At 43.2% G+C, this 21,020-nt stretch overlaps 1 protein-coding gene across 1 annotated transcript; it reads left to right on the top strand.

Moving 5' to 3' along the window:
* The first annotated feature begins 2,876 nt into the window (after positions 1–2,876).
* LOC108800272 (uncharacterized protein HI_0077-like) lies at positions 2,877–19,792 on the top strand. Its single transcript, XM_018572244.1, has 12 exons — positions 2,877–3,082; positions 4,682–4,767; positions 5,586–5,704; positions 7,060–7,162; positions 10,171–10,271; positions 11,694–11,843; positions 13,963–14,130; positions 14,211–14,280; positions 15,401–15,479; positions 16,875–17,028; positions 18,043–18,147; positions 19,763–19,792. Exons 1-12 carry the CDS (start codon positions 2,976–2,978, stop codon positions 19,790–19,792), a joined length of 1,272 nt encoding a protein of 423 aa, XP_018427746.1. The 5' UTR covers positions 2,877–2,975.
* The last annotated feature ends 1,228 nt before the right edge of the window (positions 19,793–21,020 follow it).

The following is a 21,020-nucleotide window of genomic DNA, read 5'->3' as shown; positions in this document are numbered from 1 at the left end:
GACATAACTCAAATACAGCTGTCACCAAATTAGGGATTCAACGATACCGTTTTTTCGGTACAGAGTACAAGTTTGCACTCGGTATTGGTGCCTTGTGCCTCGATTATCAGGAAGACGGATCATGACACATCGCCCGGATTTCTGCCTTTGAAGCCGGTGTTCCAGCAAAAGAACACTGGCTTCAGAGGCTGCCTGACCAATCAAGAAGCCGTACGGCATGTCATGACCCACCCCCTGGCTTCCTGATTGGCTTCACTTTTTTCTAGGCAGCGTGGCTTCCTGACCAATGAGGAGGCTAGAAGGCGGTTCATTACGTGCCACCCGGCTTCCTGATTGGTTAGGAAGCCAGGCTGCTTAGCAACACCTGAAGCTGGCTTCCTAGCCAATCATGAAGCCGGGAGGCGGGTCATAATTGTTGTGGAAATTTTATTAGGATGTGTTTTTAATGTATTGTAATATTTTGTCATTATGTCTCAGTGTCTAGGTTTAAATAGGCACTGGGGTTAAACCATTGGAGTAGATATCTTATGCGTGGTGGAGCAGTGTTTTCTTAGCAAATGTGTGGACGCCAAGCTAGGGCCCCTGCGCGGTGCGCGGATTTATTGATTTGGCGTGTATACAACTTGCTTTGAGGACATAGCATTATTTAAGATACATATCTGCCTTTATGAAAGGAACGTGCGTTTGTTCTCTCTAGTGCGCCTGATCAACCGCTGGAGATGATATAACGTTGTCCCTGTAAATAAACACCCATGAGAATCACAGTAACTTTATTGGGCATTGCTCACTGAGCAATGCTGGATAAAGCTCACTCTGGTCGTAATAGATTATTGTATTAATGTGTTTTGTTAGCTGGCTATGTTGAAGTGATGTCTGCCCCACTTCCTGTCTCGCTGTTTGAGACATCACTTCCTGTCTGACAGGTATAAAACAATAAACAAAGGCCTGTGCTGGGTCTCTTAGCATGGATCTTGAAGCAAGCAACACCTTTCTCCTGTGTCCTAACTCTACATGACACAAAAGAGGTACTGCCAGTCCTCGCACAAAAGAGCATAATACAACTGTGCTTTTAAGCACGGGGGGAAATTCTTTGTGTTTGACATACTTTGGCGCACTCTAGCGCAGTATGGATTTGTGCGTTGAACCAAGCGAATTTCCATAACATAATCCACCGCCCGGCTTACTGATTGGAAAAGAAGCCAGCGCCATGCTCCGTCGGCAATGCCAGTCAGAGGGAGATCTCCTTCTGACCAGAACTTCCGGTATCAGAGGCAAGTATCTGAGCTTTCGGGCGAGTACTGGTACTCGCCCAAATACTCGGTATCGGCACCAATACCAATGCTAGTATCGGAGCATCCCTAGTGCAAATCCATTTTATTGATAGTTGTCATTCAAACGACAAGCGCTTTTGACATTCTAGTATGTCTACATAAAGATTGTGGTAGTTTTATGCAATGTCATTTCTGAGCCTGATGAAGGGGACACTGTGTGGCCCCAAAAGCGCTTGTCGTTTGAATGACAACTATCAATAAAATGGATTTGCACTAACATGGAATCTTAGTGCTGGTGAGATCTGTATTGGACGATATGTCAAAGATGCCCCCAGAAAAGATGTCACAGGTTACCTGGTTATGGGGGCACGTTTTATGTGCAATACTACCCCCCCTTTCAATTGATATTTATTTTGATTAAATGTAATAAATACCTGTTTATAAATAGAGAGGCCCAGGGGAGAAAAAGGGCGGTCACAGGCACCGAGTCCCCGGCGAAACTGCTCCCCGCTTGCTTCCGGAGGATGATTTCTCCCTCTCTCTCTGACATCACATCCTCTCTCTCTGACATCACATCCTCCCACTAACAGAGGAGAAAAACCGAGAGAGGGAGTGGAGACAGCACCGCTCGGTCCGGTTTGAATTATCTGTCCATGTGTGAGGTAGGCTGACACCCGGGCACATATCAGAAAAAAAAACCTGCAGATAGCAAAGAAGCTACTGCTTCCTGTGCTATCTGCCATCATTTCAGGGGGTGCTCTCTCCCAGCCCCCCCCACTAACCCCCCTCCGCGGATGGGGGGGGGGAGAGGGCACCTCCCTGAAATGAGAGGGACACCTCCCTGAAATTGCTTCTTTCAGGTTGGGATCCCTGCAATTTTATCTTCTGCCCGATGTGCTCCAAGATGGAGACTCTCATAGTTTAGAGTTAGGACCGCACTATAAGAGGTGCCTTGGCGTGGCTGTGCGGCTTTCACATTTTCTGCAGAAGACGTGTATCCAAACCGTTTTTAACCCTAGTGGTGAGACAAGTTTTTTTACATGCTAGCTTGTGAGTGTGCCAGGAAAACTTTTTGCTGTTTCACTCTTTAATCCCTCTCAGCGGTGGTCGGTGTCTCTCACTCTTTCCAAGGGGTGGTCAGCAACCCTAACTCCCCATGAATGCGCCAAAGCACTCGTGTGCGCGCATTGGTGCGTGTTAAAGCTTTGCGTTAAAACCGTGTTTGTGGTGCCATTACTTGTTGATGGCAACCTAACTGCACCTTTTTGCCCATGCTTCAGCGCACGTCAAACGCGGGAAAGCTCACAGCTGAGAATGCTGCGTGAGCTTCTTTGTCACGTTTGTTGCGGATGCAGAAGCCCACTGAAATTAATAGGCTGACATACGGCAACAAAAATGCACATGGACGCTTTACAAAAGTGTGAATGGGGCCTAATTTTTCATTGCTGTACTACTACTACGGTACTAGAACATGAAGAGATGCTCAGAACAAGCCCTAGCAACAGGATGGAGTTCTAGTTACCAGGGAAGGGCCGTGTCCGTTGCCATGGGGATGGGGGCGGACGATCGGGGACGTCACCAGCGAGCTTTGTAGTCCTTGGAGGCTCCAGTGATCCTAGGCCGAAGCCGCGGTCTGTAGTAGCTTTTCTCTTCCGCCCTTGTGCTACCTTTCACGGTTGGGTGCAGCCGTGAGGGTGAGCGGGCATGGAGACGTTCCCGGAGGAGTTGGTGTGCGCCCTGAAGCAAGTGGTGGAGGACAGCAGCTGGCAGTGTGTCGGGGAGAAGCAGAGATTCAAGTCTCCGTGCACCAAGTAAGAAGCCATTGGGCTGGCACGATCCTAGGGTCACACTTGTGTATTCGGTGCACTTAAATGATATGTATTGTACACTTTACCACACTGGACCACGCCCTGAAGGCCCCTATACCATACCCCCACCTTTGCAAGATAATAAAGGGGGGACATATTTCGGCACAAAGCATTTGGGTGCAGGAGCATTCACACTAAAGTGTATATGTTGCCACAACGCATGGCAGTGCACTTGCTGTATGTGCAAGGTAGTGCTGTGCTATTCATTGTATGGTATTGTACAGCACATGCAAACCACAATGCATATAATGTGTGTTGTTATACTTGCTTTTGTAAAAAAGGTCATACGTGGTAGTCATACTTTTTGGTGCATTAATTATGAACGGGCTGCCGTAACGCAGTGCATGTGCTGTACATTAATGCACAGCATGGAATGCTTTAGAGCCCGTGCAGGAAAATAACCGTTTTAACTAGTGCGTTGTGGCAGCTCCGTCAGAGAGTGTTGTATTGTACACTGCTGGAGCTGTTCGCTTTTTTTTTTTTTTAACTTAATGTGAAGTATACAATGTGAGCACTCTAGCCAGGTCCCTGCACAGCAGCGCGGTGGGCTGTGGTGCCATGTGACGACCTGCAGTGGTATACAGTGTGCAGAAATGCAGCATGTTTGCATTTTATCGCAGCATACCGCCCATCACACCTACGTTGTGGTGTGATTCATTTTCTGTGTGTCCTTGCAGTGACCTCCATTGATCCGGCGCGGTGACCTGCGTTTTACTGCAGTATGTGTGAACGGCCCCTTAAAGACAAACCCTTACCATCAGATCTAGTTTCCTGGACCACGAATAGGATTTTTTCCACCCCTCTAGTTACCACTATTTCTCACTTCCACTTGTGTCTCAGAATAACACACGCAATCATTTGGATCCTCCATGTCATACTGGCGATCTCACCGCCGTCCTCACTAAGGAAATCATAGTTATTATCTATGGACTCACTCAGGACTCATTGCAGAGCGATTGCTGCTGGCAAGCTGGTCGCTGATATAAAATGCTGAGTGACTGAGCTACAAATCGCTATAAGATTGCCAAGTTCAGGCTAATTCACATGGACATGAAAGGCCGTACACCGTAAAAAAAACAGCCGATATGTCTGCGCACAGGGGTTGAATACAGCTGCGGTACGCATATACCTAAACTTCCGAGCGTTTCCATCCATACAGGGACGGATGAGCGGCCAGGGATGCAGGCAGTTTGCGTCCATTACCGATCATCCATCCCCTTCCTCCCTTATAGCGTGTCATGTATGCGCATGCTTAGACCACTTTAGCAGGTCAAAAGGAGCATGGCCATAACAAGCGACTTGCCAGAGACAGCCAATGATGTCATCCCGACAAAGCACTCTTGGCTCGGCTATGAATGCTGGGAATGAGAGCAGGACTGTGCGTGCGTAAGTGACATCACAACAACTGAATACAGGGATGTCTGTGCAGGGGAAGAGAATGGACCATTCGGTTGAATCTATGTACTATAGAAGGACTGATGGTGTGAAGCTGCAATTTAAATTTATTTCCGTTTTAATGATGTATGTAATATTTTCTTTTAGATTATATTCAGAGGACGGGGAGCATCTGGTTTTAATTCTTGGCGATGGGAAATTCTATGCCATGGATTCTGCATGTCCACACGAAGGTATTGTATTCTGAAATGTGCTAGTGTCGTAAGTCACCTGCACTCCATACAGCATTGTGACCTTGCAAGATGGTGGCGCTCGTAGTGATGACACGGATGGCGCTGTGTGAAACGCTAATGAAGATCAGATAATGACCAGTACACACGTAATAAATCTTCAATCCTTTTTCAATGTATTAAATCATCGTTACCATTTGTCATACACAGCCAACGTTTCAAGGGCCACTAAGGGTCCCTTCCCCAGGATGACATAGGGACACAGTCAGTGTCACTGTCGCACTAACAAAGGGACGCTGTGCGGCCCCAAAACTGGCTGTCTATGACAAATGGTGACGATGATTTAATAGATTGAAAAATGATTGAGGATTTATTACATGTGTACTGGTTTCCTATATTTCTATGTTTCATGCACATAATGTCTTTAAGGTAAGTTCACTTTCTGACAGATTGTGTAAAAAATGAACCTACCCACAGCATCCCGCCACCACCCCCGGCGCTTATATGTTTAAAGTCCCTGTCAGCCAATGTAATGGTCTGTACAGACTACCCAGCCCCACAATACAGAATGCTCAAAATGTTCACAAATGTCAAACGCTGATTGGTCAGCTTGGTCACATGATCATGCTGACTAATGAGAAGTACTTCTTTACTTCTTTCCAGGACCTGGTCCCCTGCGAGTGTTGTTTGTCCTTTTTGGTGTAAATAAAGAAGATTTTACAATAGCAATGTTTGAAGTCTTTTGCTAGCAAAGAAGAGATATATTCATTGTTAATTGTAATTAACTGTGGATGTTTTTATTATTTGTCTTCATACAATAGGAGGACCTCTGGAGCAGGGGGATATAGAAGAACTGTGTAATGGTCGCTTAGCATTAACTTGCCCCTGGCATGATTTTGAGTTCTGCTTGGATGATGGATCCTCCTCCTCTGGATTACAGGTTAGGTACATTCATTTGTTACTCCGGGGGGGGATTGGTTGGAGTAGCCGGAGTTTGGGCTTTAAAGTTTGAAGACGTGGAATGCAGGTACCTAGAGGTGACTACACATAGCTTTAGTCATCTTCTATATCACTTGTAAGACCTCAAAGCCGAGGTCAATTTCAAGTCCCAGCTCATCTTATCTGCCCCTTACTATCCCTCTTATCTGCCCCTTTCCACCCTTCTTTTCAGCTGATCATTACCACTCTAACCTGCCCCCTACCTTCCTCTTTTCCTCTAAGCCGAGGTCAATTTCAAGTCCCAGCTCATCTTATCTGCCCCTTACTATCCCTCTTATCTGCCCCTTACTATCCCTCTTATCTGCCCCTTACTATCCCTCTTATCTGCCCCTTACTATCCCTCTTATCTGCCCCTTACTATCCCTCTTATCTGCCCCTTACTATCCCTCTTATCTGCCCCTCTGCACCTTACTATCCATCATATCTGCACACTGCTATCCATCTGCATTTCACTATTAATTATAGCTGACCCTGTACACCTTACTGTCCATCTTACCTGCCTCTCTGCACCTTGCTATCCATCCATCTTTTCTGCCCCTCTGCGCATTACTATCTATTGTATCTGCTCATTGCTATCCATCTTACCTGCCCCTCTGAAACTTTCTATCCATCCTTTCTGTCCCTCTGCACCTTAAGATTCGTCTTATCTGCCTCTCTGCACCTAACTGTCCATCCTGTCTGCCTCCTGCATTATACTATCCATCTTATGTGCCTCTGTGCACCTTAATGTCCATCTTGTCTGCCCCTCTGCGCATTACTATCCATTGTATCTGCCCCTCTGTTCCTTGCTATCCATCTTACCTGCTCCTCTGAAACTTTCTATCCATCCTTTCTGTCCCTCTGCACCTTAAGATTCATCTTATCTGCCTCTCTGCACCTAACTGTCCATCCTGTCTGCCTCCTGCATTATACTATCCATCTTATGTGCCTCTGTGCACCTTAATGTCCATCTTGTCTGCCCCTCTGCGCATTACTATCCATTGTATCTGCCCTCTGGACCTTGCTATCCATGTCCTGTAACATGACAAAAGCTCTAGTAATCCCTAATAGGAACTTTCCCTCCTGTCCAGTTCTGGTAAGACCCTCAAAGACAAGGAGTCACTGGGACAGAAAGTGAGGGACGGTCTCTCTAGTGGGGCCACAGTCAGCAGTAAACAGATAGGGGTTCTTCTCTTACATACGATTAAAAAAACAAGTTGGCCATTGCATTGTTTTCTGATAATTATATGTTAAGTTTGCTGCTTCTGCTTGGCGTTGTGTTTTTGGCTAATCTATCTACATAATAATTTATTTTAGAATCAAGTATATGAAGTAAAGCTCTGTGACGGGAAGGTATATATCAAGACTCCAAATGCACTGTCCCTTGCTCCTTGGAAGGATAATACATGTGAAAGATCAGGTGGGGGAGTCTACAAAGTCTTTACTGAATGTCAGCTGTCCTTGTTCCTGATATATTAGAGGATTTTATTATGGTAATTGTATTTTCTTCAGTGCTGCCCAGGAGAAATGCTAAGCAAAAATGTGGGGTCAGTTATAAGGAATGTGTATAATAATCCTTTTGGATAATATATTGTAAAGCTGAAATGCTGAAATAATGTAGTTCCATTATACATTCCATTATTCATTCCATCATAAAACTCATTTTTGAATACAGCCAGTGTAAGCAAGGTAATTCTGTCTTTATAGTAGCTTCCTAGAATCCATTGCACAGCAGTAGTTAGACTGGGAGTGGGGTGCAGGCTGTGGGTAGATTCTTTTCTGTGCACTGGAGATCAGGTACCTGGCTGTGCTGTCTGGAAGGGATGTCTGCTAAGATAGCACATATATGTTTTTTCAGAGTGGATTTAATGATCTTCCTACAGTTTCTCTTTAATACAAAACAGAGCAGTATACCTAAAATAAACTCACCATTGTCTTTTTTCTGGTAAGAAAGAGGAAACCCTCTTACAGTCAATGAGTAATGCCCAGTGCCCCGCCTCCCCTAGCTTCCACCAATCAGCTGGCCAGAATCTGCTGTGTGTTTTTGGGACACTCACAGCACAACCCCTCACAGTAAGGATGCTAAACCGCTAGTAAATGTTGTTACTTTACAACTTAAAAGAGAAGTATGAAGTAAGTGTTTTTCCCCATAGGTCACGGGAGGAAGTAACATAACGTCCTCCCGTGACCCAAAGCTCAGTATATAGCGATCTACAGCTTGCTGTATACTGAGACCACCGCAGCTGGAACGGATCCCGACATTGCTGTCGAGATCCACCCAGCTGCGTGAGTGACAGCGGGCTCTACCGTTCCTTCCAGTCAGCGCTGGAGGATCAGAGCAGGGAGGGGGGGGAATCCCTGCGTGGAGCGGTGACTGGCAGTCACCACTCACTGCAGGGAGACTATCGGGAAGTGAGCAGGCGATGGTATGTGTTCGCTCATTTCCCGACCTATTAAGCCGACGTGTGACCGTTTCATTGTCACGCGTCGGCTCGAACTATTTGGATGAGTGATTTTCACTCACCTCATAGTTCTCCTTTAATATTTAGCCACAGCTTTTGTTCATCTGTGGCAGGGGTAGGCAACCTTGGCACTCTAGCTGCTGTGGAACTACAAGTCCCATGAGGCACTGCAAGACTCTGACAACCACAGGCATGACTCCTAGTGGCAGATGCTTGGTGGGATTTGTACTTGCACCACAGCTGGAGTGCCAAGGTTGCCTACCCCTGCCACAGATGAACGATTGCTGGCAACTTCAATCATTTAGTGGTCTAAATTGGAAATGCTTGAAACTGGATAACAGATTGCATTGGTTGAAAGCTGAAGGAGAACCAAGGAGTTGACTATTGTATCACCAGCATGTCGTAGACATCATGGACTAAAACTGCAAGGAATGGTATAAGCCCTGCCGAGTTGTATTTTGTCAATCTTCTGAATTCCACTCGCTCTAAGGCTTGGTTCACACCTGGGCATTTTTGAACAGTAGAAAACAAGCTTCAAAACGCCCAGCACGAAAAATCCCATGATTTCCAACAGTTCCTGTTCACACCTGAGCAGCACAACGCCAAACACAGGAAAAAATGACATGAGCTTCTTTTGGGAGTTTGCAGCTCGTTTTCCCCCCATAGGCTTTCATGGAAATGTGCGACAGAAGCATGTTGCAAATTTTCTTGCGCGTTTGTACATGCATTCGTCCATTGACCACAATGTCTCCTAATCTGCGAGTCGAAACGCACGTCTTCATGTGCGCGCACAAAAATGTGCAAAAAAAGCTAGATGAACCCTACAAACGTACAAAAATGATAACGCCTTGGTGTGAATGGGGCCTTATAATCTCTACAGCACAGAGATTAAGGCCAGCATACAGGTTAAACCATTGGCAGAAGAAAAGAAATTGGTAGATTCCCCTCTCCACGCTAAACAGTGTGGATGGAGGAACCTCCCATGCTGGCTGTTGTATTGAAGCAACTGGCACACACAGCTGTCAGATTTCCCGAACAGTGACTACATCTGTTCAGTCAACAGTTTTCCACCCAGCTCCTTTGATTTTCAGATTGCAATTGGGTGGTGCGTACAATGCCAGCCATAGATCAAATTTAGTCAGTTTCAGCAACAATCGACTGAAATTTGATACGTATATAGAGCTTAAGTGTTCTGAAGTTAAAGATAGAAACTAGGGGGGCACCTTGAGATGGCACTATGAGGGCACCTTGACATGACACTAGGAGGGCACCTTGACTTGACATGACACTAGGAGGGCACCTTGACATGACACTAGGAGGGCACCTTGACATGACACTAGGAGGGCACCTTGACATGACACTAGGAGGGCACCTTGACATGACACTAGGAGGGCACCTTGACATGACACTAGGAGGGCACCTTGACATGACACCAGGAGGGCACCTTGACATGACACCAGGAGAACACCTTGACATGACACCAGGAGGGCACCTTGACATGACACTAGGAGGGCACCTTGACATGACACTAGGAGGGCACCTTGACATGACACCAGGAGGGCACCTTGACATGACACCAGGAGGGCACCTTGACATGACACTGGAAGTCTGCACAGGACAGCACTGATTTTTCTGAATGCAATCATCGGTATTTTTTGCACTTATGGAACAGATATTCTGTAACAAAATACATCCAATGGTATATCTGACAGACCAAATGGGAGAAGTTCATTGTCGGGGTTTACATGCACTTCAGAAACCTCACACATTTGCCACTTTCTTGTTTAGATTGTTCCTCATAAAGTAGACGAAACTGACAGACTTCTGCGGACGTAATGCAGATCTTATTTATGAAGACGTTGGACATTTTACAAATCTGCACAACATAGATCGGATTTATTAACTGAACTTTATTCACCTTTACAGGCAACATAATGCCATAACAGATGTTTTTTTTCCTTCCCAGGCAATACAGAGTCTGAAGAAAGAGCAAAAGGGGTAGAAGAGGAATGTTCCTTGACTTATTGGGCTTGTAGAATCCTTAGTACTGCAGATCCAGAAGAGAAGGTGAGATCAGGATTGATTGACTTGGTAACATTACAAACTGTACACATGAATTGAACTGAATCTGGTCCTATGTAAAACTAAAGATCTCTACCCTGCCTCCAATTTGTACAATATAGCGTTCTTGTATGGAGCTATTACATGACATAGAAGAGTGAAACAGCCACTACTGAGTAGTTTCCATCTTATTAGACACACAGGCACGCATGTCCCTCCACGCAACAAAAAATGTCAGGATTAATGAAGGCATAACTCTCCGCTGCTGGGAGCCTCCCCTGTAGATATGAAGCACCAGCAAGAAAGGTCAGATGAGTGGTAGCTAAAGTTTGGAATGGTCTGGGCAGTATTGCATGGGGGTACCTGGAAGCTGTGCGTTTAAGTCATTTAACCAGTAGCCTGTTCAGCCTCCGGAGGCTGTGCAACCAGAAGCCAACATCTGTAGTGCATGTCCTGCATCTGTGTGCATATCCCTCTCATACTCTTGTGGTTTCTTTTTATTGGTTTTGCAGTTATTGATGTGCCTCTTACAAGGGTTCATGCAGGAAAAGTGTGCTAACAGGAGAATTTCTCGTGTGCCTCAGAATCTCTTCTACTTTTCAATATGAAGTGTAGAAATTAGATTTGGCAGCTGGTTGCTACAGACAAGAAATGTTTCCTGTGGTATGCATTCTATACATGAGCATTATATCGCATGTACAGAGTGACTGTGTGACTGTTCATGTAGCTGTTAGATAGAGGGGATGACACCCTTCATTATCATTACAATATCATTTCAGCTACGAGGAGCAAGGTTAAACTACCCTGTGTAAGCTCAAGTTGGATTTCCAGGTGGAGTTTACACAGGCATGACTCCCTCACCATACCAAGTGCCAGTGCTGGACCAACCGCTAAGTACCAATGCTGTCATATGGGTGACTCCTATGCTCCTCTATACTTGAAAGTGACAGGTATTTCCATCGCTCCCAGCACAGGTTTTCTTTCATAAGGCGAGTTGTCTTCATGTGCTGAGCCTGTAGTGTTTTTTTTATTTAAAAGCCTGGGGTTTAGAAGAACTGATATTCTTTGGGCCCTCTTCCTATCATAACGTTCTATATTATATGTATACAAAATTATTGTCACTGGGACCATTTGTTGTACAAAGCTGTTTTAGGGTGTAGAGTCTTCTTTAGTTATAACATATGAGATGGACCACAAGGCCATTTGAATCATTCCAGTATATGTAGTGTGATCTAATGCATACATTTCTATTTTGAATTAAGCAACACCTAAATGTCATCTATGTTGTGTGGTTTTTACACAATGTGACAACTGTTACTATACCTAGCACAGAGCAGTGTTGATTGTGTGCGTTCTGAGAAACTGGTGACATTGTGTTGAAGATTTTGCTGTGTACAATTTCAGTTAATTAAATCAACTTCTTCCCAGGCAAAACTCACGCAGCAGGCACAGGAATTATGGCACACGGGAAAGATTGCAGACATTGGTCAGACACAACCTCCAGACCAACCAAAACGAAAAGAAAATCTCACCATAGTACAACCTGGCAGGATCAAGAGAGGAAAAGGCGGCACACTGGTAGGTTGTAATGACATTTTAGCCTTATATAATTATGAAAGGGCACTGATGGGTATATAGAGGAAAAGTAAAGTAGCCTCTGCTCAAAGCTTGCTCCGATAATGGACTACAATCTCAATACAAATTAGTAAACTAAACGTGAGATTGTAGTCCATCACGGGAGTGAGCTTGGAGTGGTGGCTACTTTACAATACACACAGGGACCATGGGGAACAAAGGTAGCCACCCTCCTGAAGGAAGGACAGTGTCAGCACCAGTTCAGAGATGATTTGAAGATCTACAGCCGAGTGATACACAAATAAGGTACAATAATGTTAATAGTTAAAGTACTTGAATGTAGTTTTAAGATTTACCTCCTGAGTTTAGTGTCACTTTAAACTTGCCCTTGTGACAAGAGACCATAATGACAATGACTTATAATATAGTACCATTGACGGCAGATATTGTCTAATTTCCAGAATTCCCTTGTGACAGCGCCATTCCCAATCGTCTCTCCAAAATCTTTGGCCTGACAATTGTTGCTAACAAAACTGACCTTCATAATGAAACTCCCTTTACTTTATACCTTCTCCTTCTGTGAATTCCTCTTTCTAGGAAGTAGGATAAATGACCTCTCTTGACGTAATCCATTAAAGGTCCTTCCAGATATGTTAGTTTCCACACAATCCAAGGAGCTGTCTGAGCTTCATGTAACACGTACTCATTTTGTACGGAACGATGAGTATCCTTGTATCCACAGCAACTCTGAACTTGTGTTCTGACAACACATTCCAGCTCGGGTTTTAATAAAATATCCAAAGACCATCTCAAATAAATACAATGAACTGGACACAACAGTATTGCGTCAGTATTAGAACTTTGCTGGATTGCTTGAACTTGAGGGATCTTTTTTCATCTTTGTTATGTTAAAAATGTTACATAATTGTATATTTTATTTTTACATAACCTTCACACACACATTATCAATCACACAACCGCTCTATCAAACTATGGAATTCATCTACAAAGACCTGGAACACAGGCTCACTTCCCAAACCAAAGTTGGCCATACATTGCTAGAATTTCTGCTGATTCACAGGAATCCAATAACTGTGGGCGGCCCTGCCAGCTGGGCAAAAGTCGATTACTCAACCAACTGTTGTTGAAGAAGCCAGGCCGAAAATTGTCAGCCAAATAGTGACTGCAGCCAAACATATACAATGACAAGAAGAACTCGGAGCATAAATTGTATTAGCCCTTGCAGTGGGTCTACCTCCGCACTGCAAGGTTTAACTGTTTATTTGTTCCTAGGGTAAAAAAAAAAAGTTATACTCACCCAAGCCAGCTTGCTCTTAGACCGGTGCCTGGAGACTCTCTCCCCCTCTACTGCAGCGGTCTAAGGTCCTGTAAATCATCACGCACTATACACTGTGTATAGGACATGAGGATGCAGAGGGACATACCATCGCTGCAGAGTAGGAGAAGACAGGCTGGAGGGAGGGGTGCCGGCTCGGAGAATTGCAATTGCAGTTAATAACATTTGTGCCCAGAGTTCTTCTTTAAAGCATCACGTATTGAATGGTTACGCACATTGAGCTGATTTTGCTGTTTTACGTTTATGAAAAAAAATATACTGAAAAGGGGTCCATTTCTAAATGTTTTCACACAAGATTTACACAACTTTAGCCCAAGATTCACACAATTTTCTAATTGAATCCAGTTGGAACAATTTGTGAATCCCGGGTGAAAGTTGTGTAAATCTTGTGTGAAAACATTTATAAAATAGACTACATATTGGGGGGAATTTATCAAAACTGGAGCAGTTGCCTATAGCAACCAATCAGCTTCTCCCTTCAGTTTTAGTTAAGCTTTGAAAGAAATAAGCTGATTGGTTGCCATGGGCAACTGTTGCAGATTCTGTCTGCTCCAGTTTAAAAAAAAACCTGTATAAACAGTCTAATGGCGGATCTGTCTAAATGTTCCTAAGTAATTATTTAATTTCTGAAGCTGCTAGAATTTAATAAAGTTTTTTTGTTTTTTGTAAATTGGTACTAAACTACTCAAACGAAACGCATATTTAGTGTTAAAGTTCCCTTGACTTATTTTGGTATGGTGATACATCTGTCTTCTGTGCTTGTAGTCCAGTAGGATCGCATTGCTGCACTCCCTAGCAAACATCGAGCAGTGGGCCATAGACCTGTCCTGGGACATTATTGCACGTTTTGCTCGCTTCCAACTGCAATCCGGAGAGAAGCTTCCAAGAGAGTTCTTCTCAGACTTTGTGAAAGTGGCTGGAGACGAAGCAAAGGTTTGTTGTCTACGCTGCATTGAAAATAATCCCCTTACTATATGTCATACATCTAACTTGTAGCTTCATCTCTTTCTCAGCATTACTGCCTTCTACAGAAGCGCCTTACAGAGCTGGCCAGTAGTTTTGGTGAACTCCCTGTACACAATGGTACGCTCTTATCATGCTATATCCCGTACTGTCAGATTAAGTGTTGCATTTATTGCAAAGTAGGGTCATGTGACTTAAATATATCCAATTACCGCGCAACAATATTCAACCAGCTTGCATGCACTATAAACAGAAAACCTTCATCTTTCACTTTTTCTCAGTACAATTGTGTGCCACACTGTCAACTAATCCCAAATGAATTCCTGAAACCAATAAATGATCAATCAAATCAACTCAATTAGTGGTCTCCACCATTTCTACCATACCACAACTGATAAGTTGATGATAAGCTGTGCAAATAATCACATATAGATAAAACAAGGAGGGAAAAAACGTGCATGATTTTTTTATTTGTGATTTTTTTTTTTATTTTTTTTTTGCACAGCTTATGTATTGATGAGATTGGTACGACATTAAAGGAGAACTATGGAGTTAAGGCTTTTCCCCATAGTTCTCCTAAGCGTAACGGGGGGACACAAACTAGAGTCCTCCTGTCAACAAAAGCTATACTGAGACCACCGCAGCCGGGACGGATCCTGACATTACTGTCGAGATCCACCCAGCTGCGTGATTGACAGCTGGCTCTGCCTATCTAGAGGCAGAGCCGGCTGTACCCGCCCCCTCCGTTCCGCCAGTCAGCGCTGGAGGGGGGGAATCCCTGCAGGAAGCCGTGAGTGACAGTCACGGCTCTCTGCAGAGACAGGATCGAGAAGTGAGCGAGCTCACTTCCCAATCTATTGAGTCGACCTGTGACAGTTTCATTGTCACACGTCGGCTCGAACTATGAGGCTGAGTGATTTTCACCTCCATAGTTCTCCTTTTAATGTATTAATTTAAACCGCTGATTGGATCAATTTGATGTAAATTCATTTTGGGGATTTCGCACGGTTTTTATGTGATAATTTACACAGTTTGTGTGTTGAAGTGATTCATGTGATTATTGCAGAGTATCAGTTGTGATATAGTAGGAATGGTGGCGACCACTAATGAAATTGATGTTACTGGATGAAGGATTTGATTGATAATGTATTGGTTTCAGGAACTTATTTGGGATTTGTTGACAGCGCGGCACACAATTGAGAAAAAGATTGTGTGACTTCACATTTTCTGTATCTTCTAGGATTGTGGCAGTCGGCTTCAGACACTGCTCATGACCTCCTTGGACGTTTGGCTATAGTACATATGGTCCATGAAGCCAGGTAACATTGTCATATATGCAATCTGGTTCTACACACTCTTGGGACTCTAGGGTTACTATCGGCATAGAGTTTGTATGTTCCTCATAGGTTTGGGTGAGTTTTCTCCATACTTTTTTTTTTTTTTTTAGTTTTGGATAGAGTGGAGAGGGATTGGAACCAGCCAGGTTGTTTTTGCTTAATAAATATTATCCTTGTTGCACTCCTTACCGAAATGTCCCTGTGTGTGTAGTGCGGGGGTGCTCGCAGTGACTGCGGATGGAGCCGCAAATATCAGCAGAATTTTTTAAAATGTCACCAGCACACCAGTCCTTTTAGGACAGCAAAAGCTTCAGTTATTGAAGTTCTTTGTCATATAAACAAGCGCTTTCGGGAACACACAGGGTCCCTTCATCAGGCTTTAGCATTGACTGTATGTGTCTGCGTTAGGGCGATTAGCCCCCTCTTTTTGTCCTGGTGACTGTTCCAATCATCCCAAACCCATTTGGGTGATCACCAGAACAGGAATAGATGGTGAATCTTCAAATGGGGACACTAGTTCTGGTGACCCTACAGACCCCCAGGGATTTCCCTTACTTTGGAGGGATTTTCTCCCACCTTCTATTGTGTCTATCAGACTACTTTTGTTCCCCATTGTCCCTGTGTGTTGTAAAGTAGTCACCACTCCAAGCTCGCTCCTGTGAGGGACTACAATCTCAAGTTTAGATTACTAATTTGTATTGAGATTGTAGTCCATCACAGGAGCGAGCTTGGAGCGGTGACTACTTTACAACACACAGGGACCATGGGGAACAAAAGTAGCCACCCTCCAGAAGGAAGGACAGTGTCAGCACCAATTCAGAGATGATTTGAGGATCTACAGCCGAGTGATACACAAATAAGATACATTTTTTAATTTGAGGGACTTGAATACATTTTTATATTTAACTCCTAAATTAAGTGTCACCTTTAAGCTATCCTTAATGCTCAGGAGTGTGCGTGTATGTATATGTATGCATTTATATATACGTGTGTGTATAGATAGATAGGTGTGTGTGTGTGTATTTTTAAGATTTAACCCCTAGGTTTAGTTTCCCGTTGACAAAAAACAAAAAGACTTCCACGTTAATATTTTGCTGTGTGTGGTCCATGAAATGGGGACTGGTGTACATTGTATAAATAACAAAAGGTGCAAAATCCTTTTCTCCTGGGTAATGTTGTGGCCAGAGTCTGTGAATGGCACCCTCGTGCCTACATGTTGATGGCTGGAACCCTGTGGTGCCTGCATCGGGCAGATCTCTTTGACTAATGTATGTTCATTGTGTTTGTGGATTATGTTGGCAATCTGCAGGATTACTGTGTGCGCATCGAGTTCTGTTCTCAGTAAATAATGGGGTATTAATTGTGTGCTATTTTTAGAGGTCTAGACGTCCACCCGCAGACATTACAGCGATTCCTAGCTCAGGGGGATGAAGGTTCAGCCCGGGTACTGGAAGTCATCTACACTGATGAAATCACTCACGTAGCAGCTGGTCTGAAGTGGTTCACTTACATCTGTGCCAAAGAGCAGCGGGTAAGTCTGAGCAACACTCGGTGATTCGGTGCTGTGTGGCAACTATTCATCACCTACCAGGAATATGGACCATGTTTATCTCCCACATAATGGTGTTAGATATGTTTCTATGTATGGATTTGTCTGTTGCAAATCTCTATCATAAGTTTACATATTCTACTTGCACATCTTTTATAATACCCAATTTTTGGTAAAATATAAAAGATGGGGTTGTGTTGGGTAAATAGATACCAAACATGTCAAGCCTTACAATGGTGCGCACCTGTGAAATGGCAAAAAATACGACATTGCCCATAGGAGACACTTTAAAAGCTTTTACCACTGACTAATTTAGCATTGCGGGTGATGGCCCCAGCATTATTGCTCTTACTCCAACGTTCGTGGTAATCTGCAACATATTTTTTTTTGCACTTAGAAGTCCCCTACGTGATAATGCAGATACAGTGACAGGTCCTCTTTATGGAGACATCAGGGGTCTATTAGACTTCTGTCACCTATGGACCCCAAAGATCATGCTTCACCAGCCAGAGAATGACAGGCATTTATTTTGTGTGACAGAATGATTTCATCCCAATACCTTTTGAAACATTCATTAGTATTAAGCTAAACAGTTTGAAGGAATAATACTAATTGTGCTTTTTCTAATATCCCCGAGAGTCACTATTTTATATCTTCAATGGTGTTGGCGGTTCTTGTTTATTATAGTACTTCATGTATTGTGTGTGACAGAACAGGGCTGTGTAGCGCACCAGTTTACCAATACTCTACCTCAGGAGTAGGCAACTCCAGCACTCCAGATGCGATGAAACTACCAATCCTATCATCCCTCTGCCAGTCATACCTGTGCCTGTCAGGGCCTTGCAATGCTTTATGTAGTTCCACAACAGCTGGCGTACCAAGGTTGCCAAGCCCTGTCGTACCAGTTTGGCATCAGATAATCTATCAATACAATAATCCAAACGTTTCTATGAAAGCTCAACCTCAAGCTTATGGTGCATTTTTCTCTTTGCTTAGGACTGCTTATCAACATTCCATGAACTTGTACCACAATTTTTCAGAGGATACTTGAAACCGCCATTCAACACTGAGGGCAGGAAATCAGCTGGGATGTCAGAAGAGGTAATGATACGCAAAGCTAAACACAACATTTGTTACACTCAAGTGTTTAGCACTAAGGCCTTTCATCTTGTAAGGTAATGCGCTCAAGTCCAGGACCACAATTGTATAGAGGTCATGGTTTTTCTGTTACTTACCTTGAAAAGTCCCATATTCCATATTGGTATGTTTACTGGTCTTAAAGCAGAATGACAAATTCCATCGCCATTTTGGTTAAAAAATTCAAGTTGGCCTGTAACAAACTTAGACAATAAACTCAGGAGTTAAAATTTGGGGCATTTTTAAGATTTAACAAAACTTTACCTTATTTGTGTATCACTCGGCTGTAGCTCCTCAAATCTGAATTGGTGCTGACACTGTCCTTCCTTCTGGAGGGTGACTACTTTTGTTCCCCATGATCCCTGTGTGTGTTGTAAAGTAATCACCGCTCCAAGCTCCCTCCTATGATGGACTACAATCTCAGTACAAATTAGTAATCTAAACATGAGTGAGCTTGGAGCTGTGACTACTTTACAACACACACAGGGACCATGGGGAACACAAGTAGCCCCCCTCCAGAAGGAAGGACAGTGTCAGCACCAATTCAGATTTGAGGAGCTACAGCCGAGTGATACACAAATAAGATACATTTTTGCTAATAGTTAATGTACCTGAATGCATTTTTAAGATTTAACTCCTGAGTTAAGTGTCACTTTAAAGGTGAACTCCAGGTATAAATATTTGTTTACATTGGTCCAGTTTGGCCCAATGTTAGTATGCATATTTTATAACTGGAAGGACTACGGGTATCCTGTAAAGCACTGTAGCATCCGGAGCTAATACATTGCTTTACAGCAATCTTCCAGGTCCTGTATGGCACTGGGCCGAGCAGCTGGATGTAAGTATACATAAAGATTCATACCTGGAGTTCAGCTTTCAACCATTTCTCTCTATACCAAAGGAAACACATACAGGTGAAACTCGAATAATTAGAATATCGTGCAAAAGTAATTGCAGTAAGTGCTGCAAAAGGGGCCCAAACCAAGTACTGAGTACATATGCATGCTTGTACTTTTCAGAGGTCCGATATTGTTCTATGTACAATCCTTGTTTTATTGATTGCATGTAATAATCTACTTTTTTGAGGTTGTGGATTTGGGGTTCTTGGGGTTTTCATGAGCTGTAAGCCATAATCATCACAATGATGACAAATCACGGCTTGAATGATCTTGCTTTGCATGTAATGAGTCTATCTCATATATTAGTTTCACCTTTTAAGTTGCATTAGTGAAATAAATGAACTTTGCACGATATTCTAATTATTCGAGTTTCACCTGTATGTTGTCCTGTCTCTTTTAAAATGCCTATTGCTTTAGTCTTTCCTACATGGCAGAAAGTTTGCTGCAAGTTTTCAGGATTCATTAGATCTCTTCATCAGGCTTTATACAATTTTGTATATATAAAATAGTATAAAGCCTGACGAAGGATCTGAGTAGGCCTGGAAGCAGGCATCCCTTAATCTAAGGTGACCTGTCCTACACAAGGACAGGATTGCCGTACTGATATTTGGTTCTGTAAAAACACCTTTACATTTTTCCTCTTCCATTCTGTGTGATGTTTGTTGCCTTCTCTCTTCCAGTGGTATCTTCCTTTGGTGAAACCATCCTGAGGGGATATTTTTTAAAGCACCACGTTACTGCTGCTCATTACTTCTAATGAGGACTCATTGCTGGTCAATGTGGAACTGGGAGTGCCATTCAACTTTTACTACTATCTAAACCTCACTTTTATGCCAAAAAGATAAGTTCTAACACTGGTGTTTTATACAAAGAAACAATAATGTATTTATTACGATCAGGTAAGCTCTCGGCTAGTCCGATCATTCTTCCTATGTAAACACAATGGTACAAGAATGCTGCATTTTAATTAAATCTTTTATTAAAGAAGATTTATTGTTCTGCTATTTTCTTCTGATTTTAAGCATACTTACAACTTGCTGGACACATGTCTACTAAAACTGGCACATGTATTCTGAACATGATCATCAGAAAATCTAAAAAGGTGGAAAGAAGTTTATTCATAGTGCATTTCCATTACTGACTGCCTCATAACCTTTCTGAACACAATCATTTTACAAGGACTGAAAACTAACCACTCTCGTCTCTCATCTAATCATCACTGGAGCACGACAAATCTCTGTGCCAGCTTATCAGTAAGCATTATTATCTATATTGTGCTCTTCTGGCATCCCAGACTTTCGCTTTGGCGCCAGAACATTTTAGTTTGGAATAGAGCAGGGAAGGGTTAGAACCTTTGCCATGTCATGACAATTTTCATGGTTTGGGATCCTATTGGAGACGCATCCAAATATCACATCCTGATATGTGGAGGTTTTACTGCTGTTTTTACCTGCGTTGTAGAAATATTCCCTACAAAGGGAATTGAACCTTCCCCAATTATATTAAAAATCAGAAGTTTGCTTGCTTCCTGATCATGCTAAAGGTGTGGAGTGACCAAAATAAAAAATATAATTGCATAGGTTTTTACATTTTGTTTAGTACAGTTTTCACAGTAACAAGGTTGATCCCGACATCCTGCCAACAACATGCTTTCCTTGCACGTGGAATGTGGGAAACACTGTGGCTCTCTGCTCAGCCTTATCTTGCTATAGCAACCATAGATTGCATGCTGGATATCCCTGCCAAAGTTTTCTATGACAGATACATTTAACAACAAACCAATTAAGGTCCTGGCCATACTTAGTAGATAACATTAAATTACCAAAGATGGAGGCCTCTGCTTTAGAGTCTGAAATCTACTCCGCATTACAAATAATTACTCAGCTGCCACTTTCCCTCTTAGGACCTTTTCTTAAAACAAGAATCTCCTTGCTGCCT

The sequence above is a fragment of the Nanorana parkeri genome, unplaced genomic scaffold (genome assembly GCF_000935625.1).
Source record: "Nanorana parkeri isolate BGI_ZX_2015 unplaced genomic scaffold, ASM93562v1 scaffold1974, whole genome shotgun sequence".
Classification (NCBI taxonomy): domain Eukaryota; kingdom Metazoa; phylum Chordata; class Amphibia; order Anura; family Dicroglossidae; genus Nanorana; species Nanorana parkeri.
This window is presented reverse-complemented; position numbering and strand designations above follow the sequence as displayed.